Source organism: Panthera tigris, chromosome D2 (genome assembly GCF_018350195.1).
Source record: "Panthera tigris isolate Pti1 chromosome D2, P.tigris_Pti1_mat1.1, whole genome shotgun sequence".
NCBI classification, from domain to species: domain Eukaryota; kingdom Metazoa; phylum Chordata; class Mammalia; order Carnivora; family Felidae; genus Panthera; species Panthera tigris.
This window is the reverse complement of record NC_056670.1, coordinates 44,701,215-44,717,327: the sequence shown is the minus strand read 5'-3', so window position 1 is coordinate 44,717,327 and position 16,113 is coordinate 44,701,215. Positions and strand designations below refer to the sequence as shown.

General features: G+C 51.1%; 1 protein-coding gene across 7 annotated transcripts in view; it reads right to left on the bottom strand.

Annotated features, from left to right (window-relative positions):
• Positions 1 to 5,139: 5,139 nt before the first annotated feature.
• The window catches only part of NPY4R2 (neuropeptide Y receptor Y4-2), a 44,928-nt gene continuing 33,954 nt past the window's right edge, over positions 5,140 to 16,113 (bottom strand). For all 7 annotated transcript variants that reach the window (XM_042960851.1, XM_042960847.1, XM_007093151.3 and 4 more), the window contains one exon: positions 5,140 to 8,826. In XM_042960851.1, coding sequence (XP_042816785.1) covers positions 7,659 to 8,786 — 1,128 coding nt within the window. In that variant the 5' untranslated portion in view covers positions 8,787 to 8,826 and the 3' untranslated portion in view covers positions 5,140 to 7,658. The remainder of the gene's footprint in view (positions 8,827 to 16,113) is intronic.

The window sequence follows — 16,113 nt, the reverse complement described above, 5'->3', positions numbered from 1 at the left end:
TCCCCAATCTCATGCCTATCTGCATGGCTTGGTCAGGCCTTGACCCAAGCTTTCCCTAGAGCTCCAGACTCTAGTATCTGACCATCCATCTGCCTGTCCAAGTGTGCCTCAAACAATATATCCAAAAATAAACTACCCACCTACCCCCCCCCAAATTCTGCTAAATGCGCCAACTTACACCTACTTGCCCACGTGTGGAACCTGGGACTCTTCTTTCTCTCCCCCACACCCAAGTCATCCTGTCCATTCAACACCTAAATATCTTTCCACTCCATCTCTCATCTCTAAGCCCACTTCTGCTTGTGTGTTTTGCCTGCCTGGCATCACTTTCTTTAGGAGACTACTTCTAGCCCTTGCTATAGTAATCCTATCACATCCATGTGATTCGAGTGAGGCTGGCCCCACCACCCTGATCCAGGGGTGGTCAAGGGACCCAGGCCTGGCTAAAGAAAGTGTGCAGAAACTTGGCCATGGCCATCTGTTCAGGACTGAGCCATTGGAATCCTCCCCAGACTTCTGACTGGGCACGGGGGAAGCTATGCTCCTTCTCTCTGGGCTCATGAGTACCAAGGGTGGGAGCTATGGAGACTCTTATTGTCACATGTAGAGAGTGTGGGGCCATGAAGAGACCAGTAGAATTAAGGGATCAGAAAAAGCAGTGGAGACAAAGGGGCAAGGAAAGGAGAGCCCTGATATAATTGTTTGAACCCTGAATGCAGCCTAAAACCAAAGAACTTCCTTTGGAAGAACTCCACCCCATTACATGGGTCTATAAATCCCTATTTCAGCATAACCAGCTTGAGTTGGGGTCTGTCTCCAGCAACTGAACACAAGGCTGACACAACAGTTCACGTGGATGGATCTCTCTGCCTTCAATCTTACCCTCCTGTATTAGCCTGCTAGGTTGCCATAGCAATATATCACAAACTGGTGACTGAAAAAACAGAAATGTATTGTCTCAATGTTCTGGAGGCTGGGAGTCCAAAATCAAGGTGTCATTTGGTTCCTTTGAAGGCTGTGAGGAATAATGTGTCCATGCCTCTCTCCTAGCCTCTGATGGTTTGCTGGCAATCTCTGACCTCCCTTGGCTTGTAGAAGCATCACCCAGACATCTGCCTTCATCCTCACGTGGTATTCTTCCTGTATGTGTGTCTCTGTATCCAAATTTCTTCCTTTTATAAGGACACCAGTCATATTGGATTAGGGGTTCACCCTACTCCAGCATGGCTTCATCTTAACTAATGTCTGCAATACCCCCACTTCCAAATAAGGTCACATTCTAAGGTGCTGGGGGCTAAAACTTCAACACGTGAATTGGGGAGCGGGGGATACAACTCAACTGATAACACCAGCCATCCCACCTCTAGCTCTGCCCTGCATCGGAACCGCTTATGCGGTTCCTCTCATCTTCACCTGCTGCTTGGTCCAGTGGCCACTGCATCATCCAGCTCTGCAAGGCTCTGACCGACTTCCTGTAGGTGTGACCCGATGCCACGTCACCTTATACCCTCGCAGCACATCCTCCCACCTCTCCCTGGAGCTGTTCTGTTCACATGGGAGTGTGTTCAGTGTCTACGAATGCACAGCTTCATGGGGCAAACTTCTGACAAGTGAATCAACAGGGATCAGTGGTTAAAATTCTTACTTTTCTCTTTCCAGACAGATTGTCCTGAGAGTTACACAATAGATCGAGTGTTTAGTTGCCTTTGAAAAATAGCCAATTCAATAACACATCTTCAAATTGGCTTTCTCTCCTTTCCTGTCTCATTCCCTGTGTCCCTCACTTTGTTCCCTGGGATTACATTCTCCAATAAAGGAAAAGCCCATAAGCCTCTGCCTCAGCTTCTGCTTTAGCAGAACCCAGACCAATTCGGCCTCACTGATCTCTCTAACTATAACCTGACCATGCCATTCCTCTGCTTAAAGCCCTTCATGATCTCTCCATTACCCATAAAGTTCAAACTCTCTAGCTAAAAGCTGGAATGCAGCTCAGAGGTCATCTGGTCAACCTTCTTCCCTACTGTAACAGTCCAAGTCATGGACTTTGGAATCCATAAGATCAGGTTTCAAATCTGGCTCTTTTTGAAAACTTGGATGAAGTTTTTTACCCCTATACCCATTTCTTCATCTACCCCATCTCAAGGTTGAGCAGAAGCAATGCCTGTAGAGTGTCTAGCACAGCTTTTGGAACACTAAATGTACAGCAACCAGTGTCATTACAGGTGAAGAATCAGAAACCAAGATGCAGAGGGGGTCTATCAGAGTCACATAGTCAGCTAGCACACCTGAGACCAAAATCCTACAAAATCAAATGCCTGCATTCCACCATTAAGAGGTAGAATATATAATATATAATATATAATAATATATAACATATAATATATAATTTTATTGTAATATATAATTAATATATAATATGTAATATATAATATGTGATCATATGTAATATATAATATGTGATCATATGTAATATATAATATCCCTGCCATCATGGGGTTTACATCCTAAAGGGAAAGTGAGGTATTCAACAATGAAGCAATAAATGTGTGTAAGCGTATCACAGGGTGCTAAGTCCTGTGGCATAAAGTAGGAATACAGAGTGAGGAGGTTGTATTTTCCTAGCGTAGTAGAGGAAGTAATCTTCTGATAAAGGTTCACTTAAAGTGAAGGAAGCAAGGGAGTGAAAATGTTGATATCAGAGGGCAGCAGCAAGAGTAGGAAGTACAAGGGACTGAGGTAGGAGCGATTTTAGAGTGTTCAAGAGACAGCAGGGAGGCCAGCACTCCTGAAGGGGGTGGGAGAGGGGAAGAGCCGTAACAATTGAGGTCAGAGACAAGCAGATGGCCAGTTTAGACAGGTCATGGATTTTGAATTTGGCTCTGAGAGTGAGAGAAAGCCAGGGAAGGGTTTTGACTTCGGCTTGAAAGCATCACTCTGCCTAAGCGAGAGCAGACAGAAGGCCACCACAGTCCCCCTGGTAGAGATGGTGATGGCTTGGACCAGGTGGCAGAGCCAGCAGAGGTGAGAAGTGGTCATTCTGAATACATTTTGAAGGCACAGCTTACAGAACTCACTGGTGGATTGGATGTGGGCTGTGAACGGAAGGTTGATCCCAGGACGGTGACCCAAGCCAATGAAATGAGAGAGTTGCCATTTAATGAAGGGTGGGAGGGAAACTGAGGGAGAAGAGGCAAGACAGCAAATCGGAAGTCTGCTTTTGAACATGCCAAGTTTGATCTAGTAAACACAAAGCAGTGGCTGGATATACAAATCCAAGAGCAGAGAGAAGTCCAGACTGGAGATTCACATTTGGGAGCATTAGACATATAAACATTCACTGGTGTTGAAAGCCAGGAGACTGAGTGAGCCCACCTAAGGAATCAGAAGTGGGCCTCCATGTCTCCTTGGGGACACACCAATACTCTGAGGGCAGGAAGACAGAGTCCAGGAAGGAGCCTGAGAAGGAGTGCCCAGCGAGGCAGGGCAGAACCGTGAGTGAGGTGTCCTAAAAAAGCCACACACAGAAAGAGATTCAAGGAGAAGAGATTGATCAATTGCCAAATGCTGCTAATTGGTCACAAAAGACAAAACTGAGAACTGACCCTGGGATCTGGCAACATGGGGGTCACTAGTGACCCTGGCAAGAGCTATTTGGATGAACAGGTGAGAACAAAAGAGCATGGAAGGAGAAGAAGCAGAGACTTCAAGATTAGACAAGCGTTTGGAGGAGTTCTACGTAAAGGAGAGCCCAGAAAATGACGGATGCTGGAGTCACGTTCAGGAGGTGAGTGGGGACAGGATCTAGTGAACAATGGAGGTTTGCTCATTAATGGTAACCCCCCAACAGTGGCCGGGATACAGTAAAACAGGCACTAGTCACAGAGCACAGACCATTTCAGACTCTTTGGAAACCAGTTTAGCAGTACACATCATAAGCCTTGAAAAACGTCCATGCCCTTTGACCCACTAATTCCACTTCTGGAAATCTCTCCTAAGAAAATAATTCCAAATACAGAAAAAGTTCTCTGCATAGAAGTTCATCACAGAATTATAACCAATAGGTCTAGAAACATCTAAATATGCCACAACAGATAACGATTAAGGATGCAGGATGGACCTTGTCATTGGACTACAAACTCCATAAGAATAGGGAAAATGTCTATTCTTGCTGGTGTATCTCCAGCATCTACCATGTGTCTGACATATCTGTTGAATGAATGAATAAAACTTCTTAAACCCAACAGAATCCATGGAGGAAGGGAAGAGGGGAAAAATAGTTACAGAGAGGGAGGGAGGCAAACCGTAAGAGACTCTTAAATACAGAGAACAAACTGAGGCTTATTGGGAGGAAAGGGGGAGGGGAAAATGGGTGATGGGCAGAGGAGGGCACTTGTTGGGATGAGCACTGGATGTTGTATGTAAGCCAATTTGACAATAAATTATGTTTAAAAAAATTCTTATAATGTTAAGCAAAAAAGATTGTAAAAAATATCTTTATAGATAAATATGCATATACTTACAGTACGATCTCTACCATGTTTTTCAAAAAAAGCCTAACACTCTATATAAAAACTAAAGAAATGATTCCCCAAAATGAAAACATTGAGTATTTTGGGTGGTGGCATGTGATCTCCTTTTCATTTTGTTTCATATTTTGCATATTTTTGAGAATTTATATAATTCACTTTTTATAATGGGAAAAAACAAGCCAATGTCATTTCTGGAAAAAGGAAATGTTAGAGTGAGGGAGGATCTACATTCCCACCACCAGGGTTCAGTAATCCTTTGTGCCCTCTAAGGGTCCCCTGGTGGTATTCATGAGTATGAGTCTCCAATTCCAGCCCTGATGCTCCTTTGAAGAAGGGTCCCCCCACTACAATCAGGGACATGCCGATTAGCAGGGACAGAGAAAGGCCCTTCCAGGAGCTAAAGAGAGATATCGCTCGGAGGTACCAGCTTTCACTGGTACATTTTCTAAATCCTTAATCAGCTGTCAAAAATGATATATAGCAACATAAAGAACGGTTGACAATATAGCTTGAAGGGAAACAGAGCAGAATACAGAGGGGCACATTCACTGAGAATTTAACTACACAAACTGTTCATTTTGCAAATATTTATTTAAGGAATGAGCAGGTCTCACAAGAAATATGTCCACATGCAGTCAGAGAAGAGACAAACAACCACAGTGGAATAACCCACCTTTTCAGCCATACCATCTTAAAGCCTTATTTCCAGAACAAGGATTCCTAGAACTCTAGTCGAGATCCCAGAGTGGGTGTCCACAGGTGCTCACCGAGCAGCTCCAGGCTCCAGGCACTCTGTTTCCTAGAGCAGAGCTTCTCCAACTTGAACATGTACACCATTAACTTAGAGGTTCTGATCAAATGCAGATTCTAATTCAATAGGTCTCAGGTGGCAATAGGGATTCCACATATCTAACAAGTTCTAAGTGCTGCTAAGGCTGCTGGTCTTCTGAACATACTTTGAGCAGCAAGGTCCCAGGGTACACTGGGGAACCAGACAACTCCAAGGGTCATTAGGAACTGGGAGCAGGAGACAGCCATCCAGGTAAGTTGTGTCAACCCAAGCAAGGTGAAGACAGCATAGAAGATGCTCAACAAAGCTTTCACCCACTACCCCAATTCCTAATGCCAAGCACCTCTGCCATATGCCCAACCCAGTCCCCCTGTCCTCAGTCATGTGGGCACCCTAAAACATCCTTGTCCCCAAGCATCTTGGCACCACTGATACGAGTGATGAGGCATAATCCCCAGGCAATTGCATGGGCTCTGGAGGCGTCTGAGGCCCCCACATTCTTTGGGAAGCTTGGTCAATGACATCTTGCTGGGATGGGCCCCAGGGTCTGGGCTTTGCTGGCAGGTGGTTACCGGGAGCAGCCAGCAGCAGATGGCACCAGAGGACAAGCACAAGCTGCACCCAATACAGTGGCTCAAAATCTATTCCAAAAGCCAGGGTAAAAGTCAATAAAGAAACAGAATGAGAGATATGACCAAAACCTGGGAAGAAATAAACAGCTCCAGGAAGGGGGCTGGTGGCTCACAGATTACTTGTCTTGGGTGTCAGCTGCACAAGTTCTCGATCAGGGGCCAGATCAGAGAGACAGTCAGTCGTGATTGTTCAATCTTCTGTTGCCTGGCCCTCTGTCACATATCCTGTGAACAGCGGTCCTAGCAGCCTCCCAGTGAGATACTTGAGGGCTTTGGGCACCTGAATACCCTGCCCCTGGAGGCCATGGTGGGTCTAGCCACTGCCCACTCTGCCAGAGGGTAGGTGAAACTGAGCAGGCAGAGCCAGACCTGGGTGTCCCATTGAAAGTGGCCCAGAGGTAAGCTTGACTTGTCTGGTCCACACAGAGATAAAGCCTTGGATCTGGCTCAGCAGCCAGAAGACTGGGGCAAGACCTCCATGGGTGAGATATTCACATTCATTGTAGCCATTTCTCCATTTTCCCTGGTGGGCTGGAGGAAGGAGGACTCCTACTCCTTTCAGCCAATGTCCTGTTAAGCCAAATTCACGAACCCCCTGCCCCTGCCCCTACTGAAGGCCTGGGGAGGCTTTGGAACAACAATGCACATCACCTAGAGCAAGTCAGCTTAGTGGTCAGAGTGTGGAACAGAGGCCGGAGTCACAACCTTGAGTGCTGTCAGCCTTGGCAGTGGGTCAACATGGGGGAAGGTCACAGAGTCCCTGGCCTGCTTCCTTGTCTGGCAAGAGAGGTCCTAAAGGCTAGGAAAGGCAGGTAAGAGAGCATAGCTGCAGCAACCTGGCCCTTCCCATGCTGGACCGTGGCACAGGGCGCCCGTGCTCAGCCAGGACCTCAGCAGGGGCATGTTTACACCATCAGCCTACCATGGCAAACCTTGCTGGAGCCCTCTCACTGCACCAGGTCCTGTCCTAGGCATGGAGGACAAGCTCTATGGTGATGCAGATGTCCCCCTCAAGGTGTTTATCAAGGGGAGATACTTGCAGGCTCACTTCCACATGAGGTGGCGGAGGCAGTGAAAGAGGAATACGGAGCAGGATATGAATCATGGGATTCCTGCTGCTCAGGACTGACTTTCCTCCTGCATTGGAGCATGAGGACCCAAGGTAAGCATGATCCATTCTCTGCACCTGGATGTGCTAACTTGCCTTCATAGACTTCTTTACCACTTACAAAGCCTGTCCACCAACATCATCTCTCCAAGAGGTGAGAGCCTGACCAAGGTCCAGAGCTTTGACCCCCGTGCTCCCTCCCTGACTCCACAGTGACCTCACGGTCTCACTGGAGGAGGTGAAACCCTTGGGCTCCCAGGCTGAGCATCTGTTTCTGAATTACCAGAATGAACTCTGCCTGCAACGAGCAGACCATCTCTGGCTCTGGCACCTGCTCAGGCTACATGACATACTGTGACCCGCAGAATCCATGCTCAGAATTCTCCCAGGAACAAATGGCTGAACCAACTGAATGTCAGTCTTCACAATGCAAATGGTTGCAAAAATGGGTTCTTTCCAGCCTCTCTGGGCTCCAGAAAGCCCGTAAGGATGGTGTCCACCAGAATGCCAATAATGATGCCAGTAATGATGCAGTTGGCCCACTTGGCTAAGTAAAGGAACTTGACAATGACCATGGCAGGGAGAAGGCCTACACCTGGCTAAATGGGGTTGGACCTGCCACTGAGCCTCAGAGACCCTTTGGAGACTTCCGTGTGCACTGTGGATAGGGGCAGATGCTCATACTCTTCCACGGGGGCACTCTGCTGACATGTCAGCACCAAGGCCTTGATCTCCTTCTTGAAGTTGGTGTTGAGAAAGCCATAAATGAAAGGGTTGACACAGGTAGAGGCCATGGCAAGCAGATGGCACACCAAGAAGATTAAGTTGCCATAACAGATGGGGATGGCCTCATGGTACCAGTCCTCTAGACTGTTGAACACATGCAGCGGCAGCCAGAGCACGGCGAAGGCAACCACCATCGCCACAAGGATGCCATTGATCCTCTTCATCTGCCAAGCCCGCGAGCTGTAGGTGCCCTTGCGGAACACCCGCTTCCTCTTCCGCAGGTGCCGGTAGATGCGGACGTAGCAGACCAGGATGAAGGCCAGGGGCATGCAGTACTGGAAGAGCAGCAGGGAGGTGGTGTAGATGATGCGGTGGTGGTACAGCGGCCAGGACTCTGTACAGACCACCTTATCTAACAGAAACTCCACAGCCTTGGAGTGGTTCTTATGAAAGACATTCTCTAGGACACTGTTGACCAGGAAGGGCAGGGAGAGAAGGCAGGCGATGAGCCAGATGACCACAATCCCCAGGTAGGCCTGGGAGATGCTGGGCTTCCAGCCTGTTGGGTTGATGATGAGCTGATGCCTCTCCAGGGCCACAAGGACAAGCGAAAGGATGGAGACTGTCACCGACATACACTGGATGAATGCTGACATCTTGCAAAGGGCCTCCCCAAAGACCCAGTAGTCCATAATAGTGTATATGGCCGTGAGTGGTTGGCAGATGAGGCACATGAGAAAGTCAGAGAAAGCCAGGTTGGCAATGAGCAGGTTGGTCACATTGGTCTTCTCTTTCTGCCTAATGGTCACACATATCAAGCAGAGGTTGCCCAGGACCCCCACAATAGTCTCGATGCTATAAGAGACAACAATAAAGACCATCGGGTCCAGAGAATCCTGGCAGTGGTCAGAGAAGTTGTATGGAATGCTCCTTGACCTGCTCCTGTTTTGACCCTGTGGGGATCCCGGGAGCAGCAAGGCCAGGAAGTGAGAGATGTTCATGGTGCAGGTGAGAAGATTCCAGAAGATTCAGTGACAGTGCCTACAAAGCAAACAGACAAATGGTACTCAGTGATCATGCCTCCTGCGTGGACCCCAGGGAGAAGTGGGGGTCAGGTAGAGAGGGTCATGGCTTCTTCCAACCCAAGGCTGCTGGGACCTCGAGGACCTGAGACTCAGAGATGTAAGCAACTTGCCCACAGTCACACAGCTAATCAGTAACAGGGCTCAGATACGAACCCGGGTCTGATGCCAGAAGTTGTTATACAAATTCCTTCTAACCTCAGGCTTCCAAGTCTGCTTTAATGGTAGAGAAACTAGATTTTCATAAGCAGAGTTCAAAGACAGAACTGCTTAAGGAGTATGGGTAGAAATCCTCTTGTCCCATCTTATCCAAATAGAAACGCAGTAAATGCCACTTGGCACTCAGGTCCTTCTACAGCACCCCACGCCCTTGAGAATAGAACTAAACCTCGGGGCTCGAAACACAGTACACCCTCCAGGTCTCAGCCCCTACCTGCCCTGTCAGCCCTGTTTCTCAGGTGACACATGACAGAGTTGATGACTGCCAGGTACAAAAATACTGGGTCATCGGCACACTGGCTCTCTCCCCACGCCCATCATGCTACACATGGGTAGGGCCAAGGTTATGGTTGCCTACTGACCTGCCTATGCTTAAGTCACCCAAAACAGTTTGCAGTTTCCAAACTCAGCAGCCTGGTCCACATCTCTGTGCCCTGGCACAGCCCATCTCTTTTCCCCTGGTGTCTCCTCAACACAAGGGACCCTCTGCCAAGACCACATTGGGATTTCAACTCCAGAATCTCCAGGTGGTAATGCCAGTGATAGATATTCTGACAGGGAAAGCCACCAGATCATTCCACACACCACCATGATACACCTTCTCCATGGGATCTCTGGCTGTCACTAAACTCTCAGGCAGTCCCCAGCCCTCAGAAAGCATCAGACCCATTCCAGGGTCATGTCAAAAGTGCAGACTCCAGAGCCCTTCACCAGGACAGGCAGTTAAGTGAGTCTAAGATAGCGCCCAGGGGTCCATATATTTCAACATACGGCCCATGCAATTCTTGTGCACTTCGTCCTTGAGTCCCATTCTGATAAATACTATTCAGAGAGGAAGACCCTATTTCAGATATTCTTTAAGTCCTACATAATGGTCATGTCCATTTGTGAACATATATATGTTCTTCATCATCAAGTGCTAATTTAAAGGCAGTTTTTATAGAGTATGGCCAAAATTAACCAGAGAGCAGTAAACTCTATTTGTCAGCTCTCACGAACATCACTCACCGTGCATTTAATTTGGCTCATAAAGATGAGGTACATTTGGCCATTTATAAGACCAAGTCGTGAATTCAACTAACAGTTTACAGTCTGGTTATTTTGACTACTGAATCTCAGAGGCAGGAGTATTATTCTGACACCACAGTCTTCTGGCAGAAAGGGCTATTTGGAACAGAACCTGACAAAATGAAACATAGCAAGGCCAAATGCAAGGCCCAGTATTCAACTCCAAAAGCAGCCAAAGCTGCATAGAAATGTGGTGGATACACTGTGCTCAGAAACAGCAAATGTGACGCAAACCCGAGGCTCTGGATAACCACCAGCCAGGGCTGAGTCAATGGTGGGAGGCAATACCAGCGGCTCCAAACTGGCCAAAAGCAGCACGATCACAGCAGAGTTCATGGAAACTCCAGAAAACTGTCACTCAACTCATTCACTCAATAAACATGTGCCAAGCCCCATGCTAGAAACAAAAGCCAAGATGATATACAGCCACAGGAACTGACCACCAGGAATACAGGTGAACCTCAAGGCCATATTGCCATGGCCCAAACCAGCAGGAATGGGATGCCTGTGAGTGGGGAGATCAGAGAAGAAGCGGGAAGATGAGAGAGAAAGTTACATTGATCCACGGCCTCAAAGTTGAAGAGGAGTCAACAACCCAATGGGCAAGATAGAGGAGGGAATTCAAGGTGCAGGGAACAGCATGGGCAAAGATGGGGGGCGGTGCGGGCAAGAAAGAGCAGAGCCTCCTCAGAGAACAGTGAGCAGTTCAGAACAACTGGATTCCCAAGTTGGTGGAAGGCAATGGTAAGCCATGAGGCCGGAGAGGTGGGCCAGAGCAGGAATGCTGGGAGAGGCATGCAATCTGGCCAGCAAGGCCAAATCCGTTCCAGAAAGATCACTTGGATGTAGAGAATAGACTGAGTACGAGGGCCAGGGCAGGAGGAAAGGGAGGGCCGAAGAAGATGGCACTGGGGGTCTGCCAGGCTTGCAGACCCCTTCTTAGAGAACCAGTGAAGAGCTAACACAAGGGATGGTCACAGTGGTCCAGGACACCCCATACCAGCCCCTGCTGACTAGACCACATGGATGTCTGAACCCAAACCAGCCCTTTCCCAGCAGCTTGTGGGACCGGGCAAAGGAGGGAAGTGCTGGCACTGGGAGAAGAGCAAGGCAGGAAAGTGTCATGGGGGGCCAGGGGGCCGGGGGACCCAGAAAGGAGCAAAATTGCCAGCAGGCCCTTGCATGTTTCTGCAGAGGCTGGGAGGGGCCCGCCGGGAGGACTCCATGAACCTCCACCCCAGAAGGGCCCTCTGCACGCACGGACTGAGGATTTCCAGAAGCCACTCCAGGGGCAAGGTAGCAGTAATTCAAATCCAACAGCCGGGTCAGCAGAAAGGTCAGATTCCTTCTATAGAACCTGCTGAGAGGTGGGGACCCCCTGGAACAGAGGATCCCTCGGGACAGGTGCTCCTGAGCAGAATCAAGGAAGGAGACTGAACTTGGATGCCGCCAGGGCCTGGTGCAAAGGGGTCAAGATCCAGCCACAGCTCCACCAACTGGGACTTCAGGGTTCAGGGTTAGGAATGGTCAGAGTGAAACCATTGGTTGCGGGCAGTGGGTCACCTGGCTGCTGGGAGCGGGGTTCACCCAAGAGCAGGCCGTAGGCCTGTCTCTTGGGTTGTCTGAGTGCCCCTGGGGTCAAGAACAGTGTCCTTTGTTGCACAGATAGAGCCACCACAGGCATCTAGGAAAACAGCAGAGAAACCTATCAGGAACCTAGGGAGGCCAGCAGGCTGCAGGCTTGTCCTGGGTTCAAATTCCTTGCCCTGCCACCTATCTGTAGAGTGGCCTTGGGAGAGTCGCTGAACCTTTCTGAGCCTCAGTTTCCTCAGTTGTATGAGGCAGGGTGTGATACCTATAGGACAGCCTGGTTCCCCAAAGTCAGGGGGTGAAATAGGGAAGAGGGGGGTCTGAAAGGTAGGACTCTGGAGCTCCCCTTCCCTTAGACTCTTTCAGTTCAGTCCCCATCTCGTCCCTTGGACAAAGAACATAATTCGATGGACCAGGTCCTGGTCAGGAGCTCTCTCTGCCACCTCCTGGGAAGCTGAGCTGCCCATTTTACAACAAGACCAGCCTGGCATGAGCAGTGCTCATTGAACATCAGTTGCCTTTTCTTCCCACACGTCCCGCCAACCCCACCGGAGGGGCCCTGCTCCCTTCCACCAGAAGAACTGGCCACAGCGATATTACGAACCCAGGCACAGGCCCCTGAGTGCACCTGGCTCCAGCTCTGACCCAAAGCCTCTTTAGAAAGTCCTGCGGGAGGGCACAGCACTGGGACAAATCCCCTACTCCAGTCCTCTGCCAAGAGCCCAGCCTCAAAAGGGCACGAGCCCTGCTTCAGCGCCCTCCTGCTCTGAACCCTGCCCCACAGCCGAGTACCCATCTCTATCCAGGGCTGGAAAGGGCCACACTCCCACCACGTGCATTTCAAAGCAGAAGACCACCCTGTCCACAGGCCAGTGACTAGCCTGAGAGACACTCACTACAGGCCTCATGCAGGTGAGTCGGTGCCTCACCTGCACTGACCTGTCTGTAGATGAGGGCCCCAGGATGCTGAGGGACAAGTTTGGTCCCTGGACATCCTGGGAGATGCCCAAACAGCCCGAGAGGCTGCACCTGGGGAGGGGCAGGATCTGAGGCTGGTGCAGCCAGGGGAGCAGGAAGAGGACTTGGAAGGGCAGGCAGGAGAGGGCGTGCGGGAACCCAGTCTTGGAGGAGAGACCCCAAGGAGGGAGGGGGCTCGCCTCACTCTGGAGAGCACACGCTTTCCTGGAGACAGAGGGCAGAAGGACATCAGCTTTCACTGAGCTTCGGGTGCCTGATACTCCACTGAGTATTGATCCACACCACAGCCCTGGAGGAGGAGGAAGGCATTCCTAGACTGAACCATGTGAAATTGCCAGTATCCAACCATTGTTGACCTGCAAACATAGCAGACGAATATCCCTGACAAAGCCTGACGGAGCCCAGGGCCCCAGGGAGCGCCCAGGGGTGCCGGTAGGCGGTTCAGCCAAATAAGAAGGTACCCCAGGGACCTCCGTTGGTCACACTGAGAGCTTTGGACTTTGGTTCTAGCATGCTGGCTCAGAACGCCCACCTCCCCAGCAGCTCCAAAGACCACCCAGCCTCTTCAGGCCCTTGTCCTCCCCAAGCTGACCTGGGTTTGGAATCTCTAATGCAATGACACTCTTAGAGTTGCCGCCTTACTGATACAATTTGGAGGCTCAGAGACCTCGCTGTGGCAGACCATGAGAGCAACAGCTCCCCATGGAGGAGACACGACTGGGCAGGTACCGGTCCCTTCTGAGTGACTGGGTGTCCAATGCCGTCCCTTGCAGCCTCCAGCAGTGCAATGACCCCCTCAGGGTGATCACATCCACTCCCCGGGGTTGCTGAGCAGCGAGCAGCGGCCACAGGGACCACTTCAGACCATTCTGAGAGACTGGGGCCCCCCCACATGGGACCTCATACAAAGATTGTCCCTCACTTCCCACTGCGTACCTCAAGGATGCCCAGTGAGGACCAGATCTTATGTCCTTCAGGTACGCCGCAGGGGATGCCCAGTCTGGGAGGAAGGAGGGGATTATTGTGCAATGGCAGTAAAATGATGCCTTCAGATGTATTTCCCAGGCAGCTGGCTAGTCAAGAGGGATGGGGGGAACACCTGAACCCCTGAGGGAGGTCTCCCCTGCAGCCTGCGTTCCCCCCCCCCCCCCACTCAGAGAAAAATTAAGAACTAATATAAATCCTATCAATCTACCAAGGAAGTAAGAATGGAAAGGACATCTATTTTGTTTCCTGAAATTTCAGCCAATAGCTCCTGGTCTCCAAATGCCCCAGGCGCCCAGACACTTGCCATGCACCCCTTACCGTCCTCCTCGCAGCCCACAAGATGAGGCAGAGAGCCACCAACGTTTCAGGGGAGGACCCGGAGGCTACGGGAGCCCAAGGCCACACGAGGAGCTGGGGATGCCCCCCTGCCCACCCCGCCCTCCACCCGTGACCGTGGTAGCGTGTCTCTGAGCCTTGGGTTCCTTGAAGCCCCCCCCCCCACCGACGCCCCCTCCCCAGGCTCCCAGATGCAGCAGCGCGCACGGCTTCCCAGAGGACCCCTCGCACTGGGCCCCAGGCGCCCCCGCCCCTGCACCCGCGGGGCCCGTCTTGGGGCCCAGCCCGCCTACCCGCTCGGCGGCCCTGGCGCTCTCTGCCTGCGGAGCGGAGCCTCCCTGCCGCTCTGCCGCTGGCCAGCTGGGCTCCCTCCTCCGCCACCCCGCGCTCCCGCTCCCGCCCAGTCTGCCGCCGGTGACCGCCCACGGGGACGCTCCCGCCGCCCTGAGACCCAGGCGCCCGCTGCGGGAGCCGCGCCTCGGGCCCCACCGCCCTCCCTGCACGCGGGTCTCCCCCACGCCCACCCCGGCTCCGCACGGCACAGACTGGAACTGCGCTGCTCTCTCCCTGCCTGGGCCTCAGTTTCCTCATGTATGAAATGGGCCTAAGAAGACCTGCTTTTCATAAACTCCTTCACGAATATTAATTGCAGGCTTCCTATGAGCCTGACTCTCCAGGTGGGCACACAGAACTGAAGAAGACGGGGTGCCTGTCCTGGGTCATCCTGGAGCTCCCAGTCCTGAGAGGGAAGACAAACAAGGGACAAGTCAATGAGTTAGTGTGGAGTGACATGCTGTGGGGAAATAGGTCAGCTCAAGATGGGTGGTCCGGGCAGAGGGCACAGCAAGAGCAAAGGCCCTGAGGCTGCAGGCATTTGGCCCCTGGAGACCACAGGAGGCAGTGTGGCTGGAGAATGTTAGCAAGGAGGCTTCCAGAGAGGCACAGGTGATCAGTCGGGAGGGACTTCTAGGTCCTGGAAGAGCCTCCAAGGTTGTTGCAACGAGAATGAACAGAGAAAGTGCTTTTCTGTCAGAACCCAGGTGACACAAGACTTGGCCAAAATGGAACAGGATTTGTTATAAGGGTTGCTCCTGTTTTAAATACGCTAACTTATAATTTTCTTTCCCAGGGAGGCCACAGGGTAAAATTAAGTATGTGCTTGGAGAATCTCCTGAGAATTAGCAGATCTGCTTCAAGATTTTGGACATGGACCACTCTCCTATAACATGACACACGCCTCCCAGCCACTCTTCCCAAGTAACCCTAGAGGTACTATTCATCTGTGGATATGGCCCTGGAGTTGTGGGCAGTGGCTCTTTCTGGAATGGCAGCTGTCACTCAAGGCACATGTGGACTCTGCAAACACTACCTTATTTGATCGTCACAATAGCTTCAAGAGGTGGGCATTTGTATCCCTGCTTTACTGATGAAGCCAAGTGAGACTCAAAGATTGAGCACCTCCCCCACAGTCACTCAGCCAAGCAACAGACCCAGACCCACGCCTCTGCTCGCAAGGACCCTGCAATGACCCTTCTGCTATGATCCATTCCTGCAGCCCTCTGTGCTCTGCGGCAGAGGCAGATGACGTTTGTGGCCCCATCCCCCATCACTAAGTCACCAGTGTCTCCAAAGGAAGGCAGGTATGCATTTAATGGGACCTAATCATAATAGTGGCTTCCTGGAGTCTAAAGCAAAGAATATTGTCTATCCAGAAACTACCCAACTGGCAGGAAGCCCTAGAGACACCTGTTCTCTGTAGAGGCAAGAATTCAGATGCTGTCACCGCCTTCTCGTGGAGCAGCTGTGTAGGCCTTGCTGCTGAGCCCTTTCAGGCAGGCTGCCACATGGCCGCATTTGAGAACCACTGCCCCATGGGTCAGACAAGGGCCGAGGAGCAGAGACAGCAGGCCAGGCAGTGGCTCCTCTGAGAGGGGGAGGGAGCGCCTCAGAGCAGAATTTCTAGTTAGACGGACACTAAGGGAGCTGGCAGTCAGACCCCGCGCCTCTGCTGGAGAAAGAAACAGCGCCCTCTGGCGGCAGAGCTGGGCACCCAGCAGAGCGGGAGCAT